General features: G+C 50.1%; 1 protein-coding gene across 1 annotated transcript; it reads right to left on the reverse strand.

Annotated features, from left to right (window-relative positions):
- Positions 1-1,622: 1,622 nt before the first annotated feature.
- prr36b (proline rich 36b) lies at positions 1,623-18,702 on the reverse strand. Its single transcript, XM_062566227.1, has 6 exons — positions 18,135-18,702; positions 17,116-17,194; positions 10,996-11,210; positions 9,939-10,867; positions 7,379-9,833; positions 1,623-4,761 (listed from the first exon to the last, which is right to left on the reverse strand). The coding sequence occupies exons 1-6, from the start codon at positions 18,700-18,702 to the stop codon at positions 3,758-3,760; spliced, it is 5,250 nt and encodes a 1,749-aa protein (XP_062422211.1). The 3' UTR covers positions 1,623-3,757.
- Between the last annotated feature and the right edge of the window lie 203 nt (positions 18,703-18,905).

Raw genomic sequence — 18,905 nt, forward strand, 5'->3', positions numbered from 1 at the left:
CGGTGGAGACTTGATGCCCTACAAACCGTCTCCTTCTCCAGAAGGCATCAGAATGGAAGCGACATTGTAAAGTCACTAGGAGGCACGCGGTATACATATTTAATCTAAACGTTTGTATGGTATCTGATCATTTAAATGTACTTGTTTTAACCCACATTTATTTATTATTATTATATATTTTGAAATCGGCATACTTGTTCCGGTGCGGTGACTGTGGCTCTGTGTGTCCAGCCTGACGCAGCTGTAAATGGGGCGCAGATGTCTGCGGGTCCATAGGAGGATTCCCTATTTGTATACATCTATTTTTGTTTTTGACAACATGCAGAAAGGTTGGTATTGAAGAATGTCCCACCCGTGCTAAAATCAGCAAAATTGAAGGAGGGCACCCTCTGTTTTCATGAGGAGTTGCGTTCAAATAATAATAATATTCCTAATAACAGCTTTCTGTTCACCTCGTTTGTTCCCTTCTCCTGAGTCAGATGGCGCTTGTCCTGCTGTCAGCGAGTCGGCACATGAATGGGGGCCTTAAGGCACGAGCCGTCTGCAGCAACAATATGACCCCTGTGTCTCGCCCCAAACGTATATTCACTAACAGGTGTTTGTTCCTGTCAATGAAGTGGTTGTGCTACAAAGGCCTTTTCCCTTCTAGAAGATGTGTTCGGTTAAAATAGTCTACAGGCTGTGACTCAAGTAGTTTATGTCTGCTGTGGGTTTCCTGCTGTATTGCAGGATTTTCTGGTTTTCGATTGGGCCGTTTGCGATTTCCCCCTTATGACCATAGAAACTCATCCTGTATTTGATTGACCTTTGACCCCAGAGGTTAGAAACTGCCGGATGCTGTAAGAAAAAGCAGGAATACACGGACTGGGCTCACTGCTGGCAGCTGCTATGTCACATTTAAACAATGTGCAGCAGCACTGTCATCAACGGAAAGAAGTTGGTGTCCAAAGCAAACGTGTCTCAGATAAGTGTATAAGTACACTGATCTCAGATCCTTCATCTCAAAATACTACATTTTAGGTAAAAAATACGATGTAAGTAAAAGTATTACAAACACAATGTAATTCTGCAGCAAAGGGGTCTTAGTTACTGATAATATATTTGACACTCTTGGATTGTTACTGGTGTGTCAATGCTGTTTTTACTTTTTTATACAACTATTTTTTAATTTGACCTCATGAGCCATGAAGAGCCATTTAATGCGAATAAAAGATTTCGATATTTAAAGAATAAATATTAAAATATACATTCTTAATACTTTACATTTAACTTTATTTTGGTCACGTATGTCAAGTAGCTTATTATTGCTAATGTCGGCAAACTTTAGATGTATATTGTTATTTAAAGCTTAGGCTCCAGAGAAACCAGCACAACTGAGAGGAGCAGACTGTCCGACCCCTGCTGCTGTAGCAGGAGAGGTTTGCTGAAGGAAGCCTTTGTCCACAGGGACCACCACAGTCTACACAAAATCAAAGTGCCTTCGGTGGGGGGGGTTTTAAAAATGGTTTTCCATACATGTGGCAATAATCCTGAAAAACAGAAGTATACTTACTTCCTCCTGTGAAGTACTTTACACAATAAATTTATGTTCAGTGCAACACCATATTCCACACACTAATAGACAATGTCTCAGTTCTTTTATTTTTTTCCACATAAAGTGAACATAAACAGTTCTACACAAGCTCTAGATCCAATTTTTATTTAATATTGGGAGCAGTGAATTTTGGCACAACACCACAAAAAGTTTCCGCAATACAAAAGACCACAAATATTCACGATTTAAAATACTAACACTTAAATTTCATCATATGAACCTTTATGGCAAAGTTGCACAAAAATACAAACGTAAAGGAACGAGGCACTGTTATATTAGAACAATATAGGCGCACATATAAAGGTTATAAATGCATGCATTATTGTTGATTGTGCTTAGCGATAAATAGATATAGAAACTGATATATAGCAGCAGAGAGCAGCAATGGCCATACGTTGGATATCTTAACAAAACATGCAGTGTGGCTGCAGTATAGTCATATAATTTAGAAAACTTGTCTGTACATGCTGCTTTTAAAAGGTCATAAATATTAGCTCGAGAACCTCGTAACTCCTGTAAAAATTGTGCATATTGCTCGTAGCAGCAGTGAGGAGCAGTAGGTGAAGGGTTAAATGGAGCAGGTGGAAGGATTTACTGTAGATCTCATCAGGTGTCCCCCTCATGCAGCCCACAGGTGGCGATGCTGCTTTTTATCCTTTCTACCCTCTTTGTCTCCTGCAGACACGGAGGTAGACACAGGTGTTTCTCTTTGTTCTTCTCTACCGGCGCGACATCAGAGAAATCACAGTTACCGATATAAGCCGCCCTGATCCGTTTAAAGCATTTAAAGCGGATACATGGCACAAAAAACACACACGCAGGATGGAGTTATTTTATACTGAATACATGGAGCTCCACTGGCAGACCCCCTTCTGCCCTCCCCCCCCCCCCCTTCCAGGGGGACGCATTGTCTCATCCCAGACGTCCTGCTTTCTCTCCCGCCACGACATCATCGGTAACCCAGGAGACCCCCTGAATGCCGGGCGACATGAGGTCACAACTTAGGAATGCAAGAGGGAAGACACCAATAATCCCCCCCCCCCACCCGTTCTGCGATTTCAGCCCCCTCCGAACCATCCCTCTTCTTGCTGCAAAACAAGGAGGACCTTCTTCTTTCTCTCCCCCTCCCTCCATGACAGACACTTCCAAGTCCATGAGAACCCGGCTGCCTGGGGGGTCACGGCAACACTGACGGACCAGAGACCAGTGCATGTAGGTTTGTTAGGATTAGAAGGGGGAGGGGGGGGGGGGTGGGGGTGCAACCATATTGGAGCATCACAGCAATAAGGATTCTTGTGGTTCTTAAATCCACAAACATGAACACCTTTTAACAGTGGGGCCACTTACCTGTGACAATAAATAGAAGAAAAAACTAGTGCAATTTGTCATAGCTGGGCCTCTCGTTGGAGAGGGGGACCAATGCCTGGTCTCAGGATCTGGTTTGGACACATAAAAGGCTCACAGGACACGACCACAGTGTTTCTAAGACGGTCACAGTGCATCCGGGCGGCAGTGTGAGAAAGCAGAGGACTTGCTATGAAGCGCCTCTGGTAAGGAAGCATGCTTTAGTGTGCGTGAGATATAAATGACTGGGTGACATCCACCGATGACTCGGTGCTACTACGGTGTGTTTAGCTCTGACAGCACCAAGGAGGATGAAGGGAAATCAATTGTGTGGGGGTCACATGATGGCGAGACTTGTGATGGCTACTCCTGTGTGGCTTTAGATATGATTAACAGTCCTAAGCATGGTTAAAGGGTTATGGGAAACGAGCTGACCCACTGTGGCTTGGGTGAGAGGATTGTGTTCAACGTTGAAGCTGCGGCAAGCAGCAGGTTAGCTTAGCATAAAGACTGGAAGCGGGTTAGCCTCCCTCTATTCATCACTAACACAATGCAGTTCTAAAGCTATCAGATTAACACACAAAGGTTTTGTTTTTATCTACAGGGGCTTTTAATTGAACTTCCCAGAGTCCCTATAAAACTATACTTTGTTGGATGACCTAATGAGTTTTCTATATGCTAAGCTAACTGGATGTCGGCTGTAGCTTAATATCTCTACGCTAACCCTTTACTAGCAAGCATCATTTCCCAAAATGCAGAAGCGCTCCTTTAAAGTTCCACTCATTGATTGGTTGGGGGGGCTGCCCGCCTGGTCGCTCTTCAGTGCTGGGTCTCCACCTCCACCACGGTCCAGTCCCCGGTCGGGGAGCTGCCCCGGCTGTCGGGGGAGTAGCTGCTGACGGAGGTGACCGTGGCAGCAGGAGGGCTGACCTGCGGCAACAGAGGCCACATGCTGCTCTCCAGGGGGCTCAAGGTGCCCCCGGACCCCACGGGGAGGAGGAGGAGGGGAGGACAGCCCGCGTCCCCGGACAGCATCAGGGTCTGGTTTATGAGCTGCTGGACCATGTCTACCTTTCTGTTCCATTCCAGCTCCTGTGGGGGGACCGGACGTAGCTGCCTCTGGAAGTCCTGGGCAGCTGTGGCGGCGGCGGCGGCGGCGGTGGCCCCCCCACCCCGGGAGGATGCCCCCCTCTTCCCTGGCACCTGCGCGTTCCTGTTCTTCCCTCCTTCTCTGGCCTCGTCCTCCTCGTCGCTGGTTTCCATGGCTTCATAGATGGTGCAGAGCCCCGAGGACGGGGACAGCATGACCCCGGTCGGGCTCCTCCTCAGCTGCTGCTGCTGCTGCTGGATCTGCTTCTGCTGCATGCGGTACTGCTGCTCCAGCTCCAGCTGCCACTGCAGGACCTGCCGACGGTGCCGGTGCTCCTGCTGCTGCTGCTGCAGCTGCAGCTGGAGGAGCTCCCGCCGCTGCTTCTCCAGCTGCTTCTGCTGGTCCAGCCTCAGGCGCTCCTCCTCCAGCCACTGCCTCTTCTGCCTCTCCTGTTCCTGCCGGTGCTGCATCTCTCGCAGCTTCCCCTGGTGCTGCTCCAGCTTCCTGAGCTGGTCCCCACTGGCGCCAACCTTGGTCTCTATCAGAGGAGAAGGGGTGGGAGGCGGAAGAGCCACCTTGGCGAAATGGGCGGCAACAGCGGGGTCAATGGGCCTCCTGTTGCCCGGGACCAGGGCCAAGTAGTGGCCGTTGGCTATGGGAGCGGCAGCGGAGTGGTTCTGGTTGCGGTTGTCTTCCCGCGAGTGCGCTTGCTCTTCGGCCGTCTTCTCGTCTCCTGTGAGACAGTCAAGATCACTTGGTGCATCCAGTAGAGATGCATGCATCAAACAGAACAAGGACCAGGAAGTAGAGGGTTCAGGAGGAGATTTGACAAGACGGCTAAAAGGTGGGAAAAAAAGAAGGGGAGAACAGGAGCTCTCAAAAAAAAAAAAAAAAAAAAAAAAAATCAACATCCACGACAAAAGAATTATTCACAAACTGGATCCACAACGCAGGAAACGGAGACAAATCATAAGGTAGTTCCTGCATGATGTTTTCTCTCTGAAGTTGCACGTTCTTTAATAGAATAGAATATTTTCTTTGATTTCCATTGTGTAAACAGGCAGCACACTCATATCTTTGTCCTCTAGGAATACGCGGGTCATCATGCACGGCAGCAGTCATACACGGTACAACACAGACATTTAAAGGAACTGATGAAAACATGGGAGGACTGGACCGACAACAACATGGAGTAGACTCCACTAAAATAACGTACCTTATAAAATGCATGTAACGGTTTTAAAGGGTAAGCAGTGGGTGGCCTGAATCACACCGCAGGTATTCATACATGTTGAAAACTACCAAATGGGTGGATTCGCTTTGGACACAGGGTTCTGGAGTCAGAGGTGAAAAGGCACGAAATGGAGTCGGGTTTTCTTGAGCTTCAACAATTCGAAGCATTTGAGCAGCCAGTACAGCGAGGGGCCGTTTCAGCGCATCTGCACACACGCTCGTCCACTCGCTTTGGACCAACTTACAAAAAGTCTTCCTATTAATCTCGAGCAACACGCATGGAGTCATTAGAGAAAATAATCTTCCAGCGGGGTAAACTTTGTTGTGTTTAGGCAACGTAGTGAGTCGGGTCTGTTTAACGCTCGTAACTAAATAGCGAGGTAATGATTGTCGTTTCTGGTTAAAAGAAGTATGGAAGTGCCGTTACTGAAGTGCAGAAGTCACATGATAGATTAATCAACGTTAAATTCCACATTATACAGTGGAAGGACCTTTAGAATTCATGCTCAATGATCACGTGGATTACCCAACGCACACTAATCTGTGCGTGGACTGGCTTTCTTTCTGTTGAAAGCAGTTGTATTTGTTTCATTTTGCATGAACGCATGTCCGGTCCTCTCATCGTCTGCGAGCAAGCAGACACAAATGTAAAGAATTTAGGATTGGCCAATGGATGAGACACGTTTCTGTCTGTGAAACCTGCGCAGGGTACCTTTAGGTGAGTGAATGTGATGTGGGTCAGCGTGTGCGGAGTCTGAGGCGGTCGGGTCGGCATGCTGGAGAACAGGACACGGGGGCACCGTTTGGATTACCTCTTTGATTTCAACCAAAATTCCATTTTTAATACAACACCATTGTGCAATGTTGCATCACTTCCTGTTTTACCGGTTTTCCCACGGTGAAGAGTAGGAGAGGCCATGGGAAATGCAATCGTGTACACACACACAGACACACACACACACACCACAGAGACTCCAACACGAGGCATGCTGGATCCAGAGGGGAAATAAGAAACAGGAACAGAATGCCTTGCAATGATGTTTTAATGGAATTTTGAAAGATAACCTAGTGTGAATCATTCATCGATGAACATGTCTAGCGTAGAATTGTTCCAAATCCAAGGTAGTACACAGTCTTTATGTTAGTTAAACATGCAATATACTGTTGAAATAGTAAACCAAACTCCCACTATATGAAAACGTTTTCAGCGTGATAGTGATGTAGGACAATGCGTCTCATCACAGACGGCCGGCTCGCCGTCTCCTCTGAAACACCAAAGATCAACGAAGCCACTTGAAGCCAAAATGCCTGAAACACACACTGTACGTGACTGCACGTTATCACACCTCAACGGTCTATGCAAAAGAGCCTCTTGAAGCGCACATTCAAAACTTCACCAACTGCAATCTAATACTTCCCACAGCTACCTCAACAAATCTGCCGCGTTAATATCTACCCTTTATTTTGATCTTTGAGCTAAAAACTCGGAACACAAACTTTAAAAAAAGGAGCATTGTGACTAGCGCTATGGTGCTGTTGGACATGAAGCGTGTGTACACAGGGTGGGAAGGACCAGGTTTCAACAGAAAAACAAAAAAAACAACAACAACAACAACAAATACGCAAATACAAAACAAAAAAGGAAATCATTGACATTTGTTCGGTAAAAACAGTAGGATAAATACACAATGAGTCCATTTCATTCCATCTGTTTTTTCTTTTTTCTTCTGTTTTTCTCCGGTTTAAATGCTCAGTCACAGTGGACCAATCAGTCAATACCCCAACGGGGGCTACAGAATATGCAGTGTTACTTAAAAAGGAACCATCTACTAGAAAATGGTAGTAGCTATTGTACATAAAGGAGTTTAAGCCAAACACTCAGAACCATAACAGTATGAAAGAGGGAGGCTTCATTTAAAAATTGCTACAGTCTTTTCTTTTTTTTTCTTCCCCTCCTCCTTTGTTTCGTAATCTTTTCCAACAATCTTGCTCTCCTTTCATTTTTGCACTTATAAGCCATCTAACCCAACTGGAGAGAAAACAAACCACAGGTAACGGGGGAGGGTTGCGGGGGAAAAGGTGCATTCCAGGAGGAAGAGGAGGGACTTATACGTTACCTGCCAGAAAACTATCAGTCTTATCACAAATGGTGGAGTAGTAGGGCGGCTGGCCGTCGGCGCTCTCTCCAGATCCCCCGCCCCCAGGGAGGAGGCTGTTGGGCTCCAACGGATCGACCTCCTGCAGGTGGTCCGCCGCCATCTTGCCCCCCAGCACGTAGCGGTGATCGTCGAGACCGCCGGGCTGGTTGTCGCCCGGGTGGCTCAAAGGCACGAGGTCCACGGGTCTCCCGAACAGCTCCTCTGCGTGGAAGGCGGCGCCGGCAGCAGAGGGCAGGGTCAGCTCCTTGATGAGGGAGGGGTCCTTGGCCTCCTCCGGAAGCTGCTCCTCGTTCTCCAGGGAGAAGATCCCCGGGCTCTTCCCGCAGCTCTCGGCCATGGAGTGGGCGTTTGAGTTGGACGTGGTGCAGTCGAAGCCATACGACGCCACAGAGTTGGCCGACTGGGGGGTGGTCCTGCCGCCGTCTTCCTCGCCCTCTCCGGCCGGCGCGTCCCCGGCCTCCTCGTCCTCGTCGAGGGCGGGCAGGCTGCGGGCGGGAGGGGGGCTTTCGAATCCCGCGCTCTCGCCGGGTACCGCCGGAGCGTCGGGATCGTTGATCTGCATCTCGCCCTCCGTGTCGCTGGCCTCGTCTCCCGAGGTGGAGGGGGACGACGGGGCGGAGGCCGGCGCGGTCGGGGGCCCCGTGCCGAGGACCTCGTCGGCCGGCAGCGTCTCCGCTTCCTCCTCCTCTCCGTCGCCTTTCTCCAGGTGAATGCCCAGGTCCTGCTCCATGTCCGCCTGGACCGCGCAGGGCACCGGGGTCTGCCGTTTGTCGGAGTGCGACTCCACGCCGGAGCTGCTGTCGTAGTCTTGCAGCTCCTCCGGCGTGCTCGTCTCGCTGCTGCTGTGGGGGGGGGCCTGAGCCGAGGCGGCGGCGGCAGCGGGCTGGGACATGCCCGCCGCAGGGGACGGGACACGAGCCTCCTCGTCCCCTGAGCTCGTTGCCTCCTCGTGGGCGGAGTACGGGTCACAGCTGTCCACGCAGACCTGCGCGGGAGACAGGATTGGCGTCTCGGGATCGGCCGCGCCGTGGTTGGACGCGGCGCTGAGGGAGGACTGTTGAGCCCAGGTATCGCCAAAGGGGTTGGACTGGCTCCAAGAGGAGGCAGGGGGGGCGCACGGCGAAGCCCCGGAGCGATTGAGGTTGTCCAAGCGCTCCTCCTCGTGGAAGTCTTCCTCGTCTACATTCCCACAGCTCTCAGTCACCCCCTCGCTGTGCATCTCCACGTCTTCGTCCTCCTCGTCCTCATCGCGCTCTTGCTGCTGGAACGCCTTGTGGTGCTCCTCCACTCTCTCCGAACTCAGGTCCATGTCGTCCACCCGCTCCTCGTCCTCCTCATCGTCGTCATCCTCCTCGTCCTCCTCCTCGTTGGCCAGGGTTTCCACGTTGGGGGAACCCATAAGATTTGCGTCTCCCTCGGAGCCGCGGAGGCTGGAGTCGACCAGGGCGTCGGAGCTCTGGGTGCCCTCCAGCAGCGCCGTGTGCTGGGTGCTGCTGAGGTCGGACACGTCCTGCTGCCGGCTGCTGGTGCAGCTGCTCACATCCTCCGAGTCCATTCCAGACAGCGGGTCGTCGGCGTGCCACGCGGCGGAGACGCCGAAGGCTGAGGGCCACGCCTGGAACTCTTCAGAGGGCTGGGACGTGCTCATGTCGGTGACCAAAGACGAAGGCTGGTGGCCCAGTCGCCTCTGCTCCTCATCTTCATCGTCCTCATCCTCCTCGTTGTCGTCATTTATCTCCTCATCGGCCTTTTCCACTGCCTCCTCCTGTGGGGAGATCAGGTCTCTGGGGGTGAAGTCCCCCACAGGCGAGGCCATCATGAAGGCCGCTGCAGGTGGGGCTGCAGCAGTCGACATGAACAAGTTCTCCTCCTCTTCTTTTTCTTCTTCCTCCTCCTCTTCCTCCTCGCTTGTTGTGTGGGATTCAACCTGGTTTTTCTTCTCTTCTATGTCCTCCTCCTCCTCCTCCTCAACCTGGTTTTTCTTCTCTTCTATGTCCTCCTCCTCCTCCTCCTCTCTTTTTGTTTGGAACACAACTTGGTTTTTCTTCTCTTCTACCTCCTCCTCCTCCTCAACCTGTTTTTTCTTCTCTTCTACCTCCTCCTCCTCCTCCTCCTCCTCCTCTCTTTTTGTTTGGAACACAACTTGGTTTTTCTTCTCTTCTACCTCCTCCTCCTCCTCCTCCTCCACCTGGTTTTTCTTCTTCTCTTCTACTTCTTCCTCTTCCACCAGTCTTGTTGTGTGGGAGTCAACCGGTTTATTCTCCTCTTCTTTTTCTACTACTACTACCTCCTCCTCCTCCTCCTCCTCCTCCTCCTCCTCCTCCTCCTCCTCCTCCTCCTCCTCCTCCTCCTCCTCCTCCTCCTCCTCCTCCTCCTCCTCCTCCTCCTCCTCCTCCTCCTCCTCCTCCTCCTCCTCCTCCTCCTCCTCCTCCTCCTCCTCCTCCTCCTCCTCCTCCTCCTCCTCCTCCTCCTCCTCTCTTGTTGTGTGGGACTCAAAACGTTTTATATTCTCATCTGCCTCTTCCGCGTAGAAGTCCATGGCATTGACGAGGCTCTGGGGGGCGAGGTCCGACGGACCCAGGGCCTGGTTGTCACCCCAGAGGTCGGGCTGGATGTTCATGTCCAGCAGAGAAGCGTTCTGTGGCTCTCTGACGGGGGACACGGCGCCCGGTGGGGAACAAGGAGGAGACATGACAGTCGTCCCAAGGCAAGGAACCGATTCCTTGGCAGACTCCTCAAATTTGAAGTGGTCCATCTGAGGTGACAGCAGAGCCTCGGATGCTGGTTCGTTGACTTGTTCAGCGCCGTGATCAGAGTCCGGCTGAGACAGCGGTTCTGGAAGTGGCTCTGGAGATGGTTCCCACGCTTGATCCGGACTTGGTTCGCGCACCGGTTCTGGTGTCAGAATCCGAATGGGTTCTGGTGTTGGTTCCCGCACCGGTAAGGCGACTGGTTCTGGTTCTGGTGCTGGTTCTGGTTCTGGCGTGTCTTCTTGCAGTGCTGGGCTGGACAAGAGCTCTGCAGCAGGAGGTCCCACAGCTGGTTCTGGCTCCTCCGGCCCTGCGACAGCCGCTGCCGCGGTTGCAATTGCTGCCGCCGCAGCAACGGCGGCGGCAATTTCCTTGGCAGGTTCTGCTACAATTGCAGCTTTGGGTCCGCGTTTAACTGGAGTCGGGGTGCTGCTGCCCACCGTTTTCTTCGGGGTGGCGGTCTTGGATGCAGCTGCTTTGGAGCCAGGGGTCCTAGCAGGTGGGGGTTTAGTGTCTGTTTTGGCGCGGCTGGGTGTCTTTGTGGTGGCCTTAGCGGGGGCAGGCTTTTTGGCAGCGGCGTCCGGTTTTGAGGCCGATTTGGGGGTCTCGGGTTTTGCCGACTTTGTTTTACTGGAAGAGAGAGCGAGGGGGGAGTCTGCAGGCTTTTTGGATGCCGTGGTGCCTGGTTTGGTAACATCTGGGGGGGAAAAAAAACACAACATTATAATCAAACAGCATTTGATTGTGTATACACACACACACACACTTAAATTATAAACTTAATTGTGTATAAAAGAAAAGTATGTATGCCCATTTGTGCATCACCTTTTTTCACAGGGGTTGTGTTCCTGGATGTCTGCAATGCTGGAGGTTTTCCACCAGAGGGGGCAGTGGAGGTTAGTCGGGCGGCAGCAGGCTTGGCCCCGGTGGCGGCCTTCAGGGGGGTCGTCTTGGCTGCAGCCGGGGAGCTCTTGGCTGTGCTGGAAGCAGGCGGCCGGGTTGTGACAGGACGAGATGACGCTGGGGTGCCGGACGTGGGCCTAAAGAGACGAAACCCAAACACGAAAGGTTGAGCAATAAAAGGAGAGGTGCTGTGGCACAGACACCAGGGGCTGAGAAACAATGCAGGTTACAGGTGTGCTTACAGTCTTCTACAAATCCCAGCAGGACAGACATCTCAAACGCAGCTCCTAACTGTTGGCTAATTAAAGCAGAGCGCTTGAGTCCTACAGCCACAGCTAGGGTGGGGGGGGGGGGGGGGGGGGGGGGGCTAATGTGGTGGTCAGCCTTGTACTGTAAGTGCTTTGGAATGGTGGTGAAATGGAGGACTTTGACCTGCCATTCGTCAAGACATCTGGGCTGCCAGAGGACACACTCTGAAATGGCACAAACATGAGGCTAAAAAACAATCCATGTGAGGATAAGGAGAGGATGTCATTAGTGGCCAAAGCCCTGGCCTAAATAGCCTTTCCCTTATGTGGCATCAGCCCAAATCTAATGAGGCCTTGTAAACATGGTCACACAAGGAGCCTGACACTGAGGACTAAAGACGAGAGGCTATTATATATACACACACATGTTGGGTTATTGTCTTTCATCGATTCCAATGATTTTAGTGTTCTGTTTTTGATCTTTTGGGTTGTTGTCTCATGAGCTTGTTCATTTGTCTATGAAGCATGGAGGATAACGTTAGATGGATGTATCCTAACAGACTGAGTAAATAGACCAGTGTTGTGTTAAGTGAATCAATGGAGTGCTGCTGGGATGATTCCTAAAACCAGCATGAAAGTCAGCACTTTTGCTTTTCCGATTACCTCGTCCCAAGGTCAATGGGAATTATTTATTTATTGTACAGCTCAGTGGGGGGGGGGGACGAGATACATGTGTTTCAAGTTCGTTAACCATTTACTGTAATATATTATTTACAGTAAATTTTAAAGCATGGTAACCCCCCCCACACTCACACACATTTTGATGGTATACTGTTTTATTTATCATCTTAATCTGTTTTTACTTGAGAAGCTACACCCCCCCCCATTCCTCAATGGATGATCAATAAAGGAATATGATATTCCTCCCCCCCACGGTCCCATCTGAGTGATGTAACCTACATCTCGCGGTCCCCCCGGGCTGCCGCTTCTAAAAAAAGACTTGAGCGTGCAAGAAGCGCGAGGAAAGACGGGGAAGCGAAGATGGCCGGGACACGTTAATCTTTAATACCTAGAGAAACCAAAATAACCTCTGAGGCCGTGTTAAAGGCACACCGTCTATGAGCTGGCGCGCCCTACCTGGCAACGCCAACGGAACGCGGGGTTCGGTAACGCGTAATGAGATTAGTTCCAGCCTGGGAGACGGAGGAGTGGCTCTGAGCGGGTGGTGAAAGGTGTGTTGCTCGTGCGGAGGTTGTTGAGTCACGCCGGGGCGGTTTCGCTCATTCGGAACGCAAGTGTGGCTCATCAGTGACGCGTGTGTTTACAGAAACAACGCCACGCCCCCCCCTCCTCGTTTAGTCATACAGACAGGAAAGGATCATCAGCTGGCACATCGGTGAAATGGACTGTAGGTAGTAACACGATTAATATCTTCAATTCAAAGGGTTTATTTAATCTAAACCAAAATGTTTTCTCTATAACATTCCAGAATCAGATCCCAAACGAAAGACATCAAAAAAAAGGTACAATTATTTTAAAAACACTTTGTTGTGTGGAGTCCGATTTAGTGAGAAGACAAGAAAAAATGAATTACACGGAGGAGGCAAATGGGGGAGAACCAGGCATTAGACATGAAGTGGTGTTTGCAGAGCATTCAATAATCTGCTGGAAAAAAGGAAAACTGAGACAGGACTGAGAGACCAAGCAGATGAAGATGGGACAGAGGGGATAGATCATCGGGTTACGCATGTCATTATAAGCCTTCTTCTGCCTTATCAAAGAACACCAGGCCACAGTACAAGGAGGTCATGTGTTGTGAATTAGTTTGACAACACTGAGCACTGAATAATGCTGATATTATTATTATTTACAATTTGTTCTGTAATCAAGCTGAATGAGAGAAGCTGGTTACGATTCCCTGCAGACACATTGCCACAACAACTCAATGCAAGCTTGTAAGATGGTTCATATACACCCCCCTTCTTCCCTCCAACGAAAAATGCCAATATAAATTGGGGTAAAAGCAAATATTGGAAAGAAAGCCAAGAAAGCCCTGAGCCCAAAAAAACAAGTTTTGGTTGCCACAGCAGTGTTTTGAGTTCACCTCAGTCGCCTGAGGATCATTATTCTCACTGGGCTACACGACGGATTACTGTGTGTGTGTGTGTGTGTGTGTGTGTGTGTGTGTGTGTGTGTGAGAGAAGTGGTTGCCTCCTGGTGCTGCTGTATTTGTTTGCTAAGACAACAAGTCAGGCTGTGATTTGAATAATGGGATGAGGGGGGGGGGGTGTATGCAGGAGCCAAGCAGGCATACAGGAATCTCTTCCCCCCTGCAGCAAAGGGTGCCGAAAACCGGTGAAGGGCAAAATGAAGATGACACGGTGTTAATTAAGCAGCAGAAATCCTCTGGGGAGGCGTCCAGTCCCCTGACTACAGGCGATTTGCAAAGGCTGTTGTTAAACAAACCTGATGAAGTCTACCCTCGATGTGTGGTGATCCCTTTCCTAATGTGTCTTCAAGGGACAATAGGAGCATTGGTGGTTGGTAGCCTAAAGCCACAGAGGCGTCTGCTTGATCTGCAGCAGCAAAGCAGCAAGTCCTCAGGAAACCTCAGTGTTGGAAAAGCAATGCCAAAGCTCAATTGCTCAAACTGGCCTTCTTTCTAATGGCCAATTTAGTCCATGAGAAGATTACTCTAACTCTCTTTATTAATCCCCTCAGTAAACATTGGAACCAGGAAGTTATGGTCTCAATCTCTAGTTCTAATCGCCTTCATTGCAGCATAACGTTCATTTTGTAAAGTGTGGTCCATGTGCCTCGAGAACCCAATCAGGTATTGAGGAAACACACCGACCAGTTACATGCATGCATACATGAAACGAGAGAACATTTAATCACTGTTAGATCATGCATTCTTTAAAATACATCCAAATTAACTGGGAAACATCTTAATGTCAACACCTCTGGATCGCCAAAAGCTTCTCAATATCTTGTGTGGCCCCCACGTATGCATGCTTGACAACGTTGCGGCATGCTCCTAATGCGACGACGGATGGTGTCGTGTGGGATGTCCTCCCAGAGCCAAGAGCTAACAGCAGCTGATATGTGGGTTTGGTTCAGAGTCAAAGGAGAAACTGCTGTGATTCCCACAAAGCGCTTCCTCTAGTATCCGTTACGTTGATCACTTCAGTCTGCGGCACGAGTGAACAACCACAAGCGGCCCCTCCCCCCCCCACTCAAACCTTTGTCTCACACCCCAGCGTGCACGCCTCCTTCCATCCCTTTTTCCTTTCTCCAGACTACTCAATCCATTTGGTAATTGGCTATGCGGCTGCACCTCCGTAAAAAACCACGGCAAAGGGAGGCCGCATCCTAGACGTCAGCTGCCACACCCAAAGCAGGACGGAGGATTTACAGTCTGCTTAGCGGTGGACACACACACACACACACACACACACACACACACACACGCACAAAGGCCCATTACATCACCAGTAATTTGTTAGATCATGAGGAGGGTTGCATTCAATCTGGTGCAATAAAAATATATCATCCCTGAGGGACCATCAGGGAGAAAATCAGCATGACTAATGTGGGAACATAGTGTAGGCTGACAGGTTGGCAAAGAAAGCAACAAAAAAATAAATAGAATAGCCGCCTGACGGTGCGCTCGTCCCAGTTTCCTCCTCAGAGTTTGTGAAATAAGGACTGAATGCACTTCCTTTGCCCTCTAATCTATAAGCTAATGTCACCCTCTGCTTCATGCACAGACACTCTGGTCCTCCGCTTCTTTTCACACCTGCTTTGGTTGCACACACACACACAACAATGAAGCAGGCCATTGAAATATATATATATATATATTCATTTGTTGTGTGTGTGTGTGTGTGTGTGTGTGTGTATAAAATGAAGAATGAGCCAAAATAAGGACCCACTGCCATCAACTAAGAGAAGCTAATTTAATTGAACTAAAACCTCCTGCAGCCTGAGGGTAGGGGGGCCCTAAATGAGATTGATGTCACTTAGGAAAACATGCGCTCGCTGTGGACTTTCATTGGTCTGATAACTGGAACCTACTGCAGATGGAATTAAATCAACTGAGCCGTTAGAGAAACAAAGTAAATTGAGAGACCCACTGGCGACGTGTGTGTGTGTGTGTGTGTGTTTGTGCGATAGTAGAAGCACGGTGTGTCTGATGGTGCAGTGTCCCGTTTCTGCCGCTGCATTGAGGAAAGCAGGCCAAAGGTAAGGTTTCAGGGAGGTTGGATCGGGGCATACATTTAATTAAATTAGATATTAATGGCCTTGTCAAAGTGAGTCACATATACAAATGCAATCCAATGAAAGTACTGTATGCCTGCAAGGGGCAGCGCTGTCAGTAGAGACCACCGTCAGTAATGGTTGCACATGCAGATCTTACAGCAGAAACATCTTCCAAACACATCCTGGACGCTCCTTCTAATTCAATCTTAACCAGATAACAATATTAGCTTTTATTATGGAAATGTTTTGGTGAAATTGGCCTTTTTGTTCAAAAGCTCGACTGGTCACTTTTCACTTGGGGGGGGTGCTGTATTAGTGACGAGGGAACCGGTTCTTGCCGGCCAACAATGCATGCTGTGTACCACAGTGCGATTACTATCATGCTCTTTTGTAATCCCTTTTAATTAGATGTTTGCACATCAACCATTACATAAAGCTATAATCTGAGTGTAATCCAACTGCTACTTGGAGTGTGTGTGTCTGGTGACCAAAGGGATTTTCATGTGAAGCACCTTGCTGTCATGAGGAAGGAACTGGCTGGCTGCTACGTCATGCTAGTCCAAGGACTGAACATAACTACGTATATTCCATTTCAATAATTATACATAAAAAAATCCTTTTGATAGGCATTTACTACATTTTCTCTGGAAATCTCTGGTGGACAAATTGTCATCTTAGATATGGCATAAAAGCAAATAAGCGCCACGATGAGTCTCCCTCGTGTCGCCTGCAGCTCGGTGGTCGTTCGACCGCGTTTCTATTCGCGGTGACAAGTTAGCTGAAAAGGGTCCAAACATGCATGACTCAAACAAAGCGCCTACACACACTTTACCAACATCGGGCATCATGACACACGGCAAGGAAGGGAGAGCGTAGCTTTTCTCGGGAAAACAAAAAAAGGGCGGCGGCGAGATGAGCCCCTTGTGGACGAAGCAGCGGGCACAGTCCCGAAGGCTCGATCGGATCGCTATCTTCCCGGTCTCCAAACAAAGGCCTCCTTCATGTCCCCCATGCTGGTCTAGCGGCGAGCCACCTCCGGACCAGACGCCGCCTGACTCAGGTGAGGAACACATGGTGACCCGCGCACACACCCTCCTCTTTCACTGAACTGGTTTATTAATCATGCTGCTGTGCTCAGGATAGTTGGGACTTTGGCTCGTGGCTGGCCTACTTTTACCCGGCATTTCCACGACTCGATGTGGGGGATCATTGTTCCTCGCTCCTTCGGGACATTTTTTTTCCTCCCTCAAACAGTGTCATCTTTGAACCTGTTGCTAAGGACCGAAACGTTTTGAGCGGGCGGGTTCTCACTCGGCACTGACTAGCGATTCCTAATGGCCGACCAAGCAGCGCTGAAATTGTAATCTATTTGACCATTCATTCAGATTTTCTGCTGTTCTGGAGCAAATTGGCGGATTTGCTCGCAAATCATTGGAACGGCTTTAAGGAAAACTGAAAATGTCTAAGAAAAGAGGACCAATCTCAAATGGCTGCTTGTGCCATCTCCAGATGCTGCAGTGTCACACTCTACCTGGTTGTCTTGGCAACAAAGGGCTTGGGTGAAGCAGCAGCACTGGGCTTGGTGGGAGTTGCAGAGGCGGTCTTGGAAGCTGGATAAGAGCAACAAAGGAGAGATGAAAGGAGGGGACAGGGGATGAGGAGGAAAGGAGAAGAACAGTATTAGACAGCACATTGTACTACAGTGTACAGATATACAACTGATGTGGGTCACACCATCAGGAACTAGGTCCGGGCGATGGTGGGGCATGGAATAGCGTGATGCAATGGGTACCGCAAGGTTGGTAGTTTGAATCCCGGCTGCTCCCCAGGCAAAATATAATAATAAACTATATTATAATGCAATGCAAGTCGCTTTGGATATTTAGCGTCAGCTAAATGAATGTATGGCGTATTCGAGTGGGCGTGGTTCATCACCCTGAAACTGATCAGCTTTCCGCCCTTGTTTTTTCCTCGCATCATATGCGACTCTGTACTTGCTGTGGAAGTTCTAGTCACGTCAGATCAAACAGAGTCGTGCTCTTGTACTAACTCGCATCCGTAGGCGCAGACAGCTCGGTGAATTTCACTTCGACGTCTACAAGAACTGTGTCTGGATGCCGCTTCCAGCGCTACATGGTGCTGGCCGTGCTCGTTGGGTCGGATCGGGCAGCGGACTACTTTGTGAACGTGCCATTACCTTAAACATATAATCCGAGCTGCGTTAGTTACTCCCCTGTTAGCCGTATCGTCCGCACCCCCTCCCCCCGCGTCCACCCCTAGCCCTGCAGTAGTGTGATAAGTTGACCTACTTTCACTTTTTGATGCACCCCGAAAGGTGCGAAAGGTACGTTTTTTTTTCAAAATTCCCCAAATTCCCGTGGAAGCTTTCCGCCCCTTTGCAACCCTAGTGCTGACTCCATCCTGTGTGCATCTACCCACATGTCATCGCATTACAGTGGACACGGCTAGTACTAAAGCTGTGAACACATTCCATGCTACGCCTACAATAGGAATTACACTGCAATTTCCATGGTGACATTTTTCACCAACCTGGGGGCTTTTTGGCAGCTGCAGCAGCGGTGCCACTTTTGACACCAGCAGCGGTTGCAGGCGCCGTCTTCTTGGCTGCCGCTGTTGTTGTTCCGGTCATCGGCTTTGTGCCGTTGGTGGTGGGGGCCGCCCCGGTGGGTTTCTTCTCACCTAGTTTGCTCTTGGAGACCGGGGCCGTTGTTTTTTTAGCCGGAGCTGGGTTGCTCTTATTCACCGTCGCAGGGGCAGTTTTCTTTGCCACCCCATTGGTCTGGGGCTTGGACGTGCCATTTGAGAGGCGGCTCTGGGATGTGTTGGGCCGGGATCCAAGTGTGGTCTTGGTGGGTCCCGTGGGGCCAGGTTTCGTCTTGGCTGTTGCCTTGTTGGTCGGATGGGACGTTTTGTTTGTCGTCTTGGCAGCTGGGGTGTCCATTGTCGGGTCCGGCTTGGGTTCTGCCTGGCCCACCTCGGCGGTGGGCTGCTGTGGCATCTCCCCCTCCGCAGGACTGGCTGCCTGGTTGGGCTCCTGTCCCGCCGCCTCATTCGCTGGATTGGATTCCATCGTTTCCATGGGCTCCAGCGCCGCCATGGCAACCCCATCCGGCTTCATCGCTCCTTGAGTGGTGGCGGTCAGTCTCTGCGAAGCAGGGGGGAAGGGGGAGGGGGGGCTGGCTCAAATCTCACAGGATGGCCACGGGGTCTTCGGGCTTCTACGGAGGACAGCAAGGTCTGGAGAGAGACGGGAGGACAAGGTACGGTACAGTTAAGTCAAGAGCAGGACCAGACAAGAAA

The sequence above is a fragment of the Pungitius pungitius genome, chromosome 12, assembly GCF_949316345.1.
Source record: "Pungitius pungitius chromosome 12, fPunPun2.1, whole genome shotgun sequence".
NCBI lineage: Eukaryota > Metazoa > Chordata > Actinopteri > Perciformes > Gasterosteidae > Pungitius > Pungitius pungitius.

Coding starts and splice junctions, on each gene's coding strand:
- prr36b (XM_062566227.1), bottom strand. CDS start 18,702: ATGGCGGCGCTGGAGCCCATGGAAACGATGGAATCCAATCCAGCGAAT. Junction 9,834..9,938: donor TGGACTTCTACGCGGAAGAG/GCAGATGAGAAT, acceptor GAGGAGGAGGAG/GAGGAGGAGGAGGAGGAGGA. Junction 4,762..7,378: donor GACTGATAGTTTTCTGGCAG/GTAACGTATAAG, acceptor ACTGTCTCACAG/GAGACGAGAAGACGGCCGAA.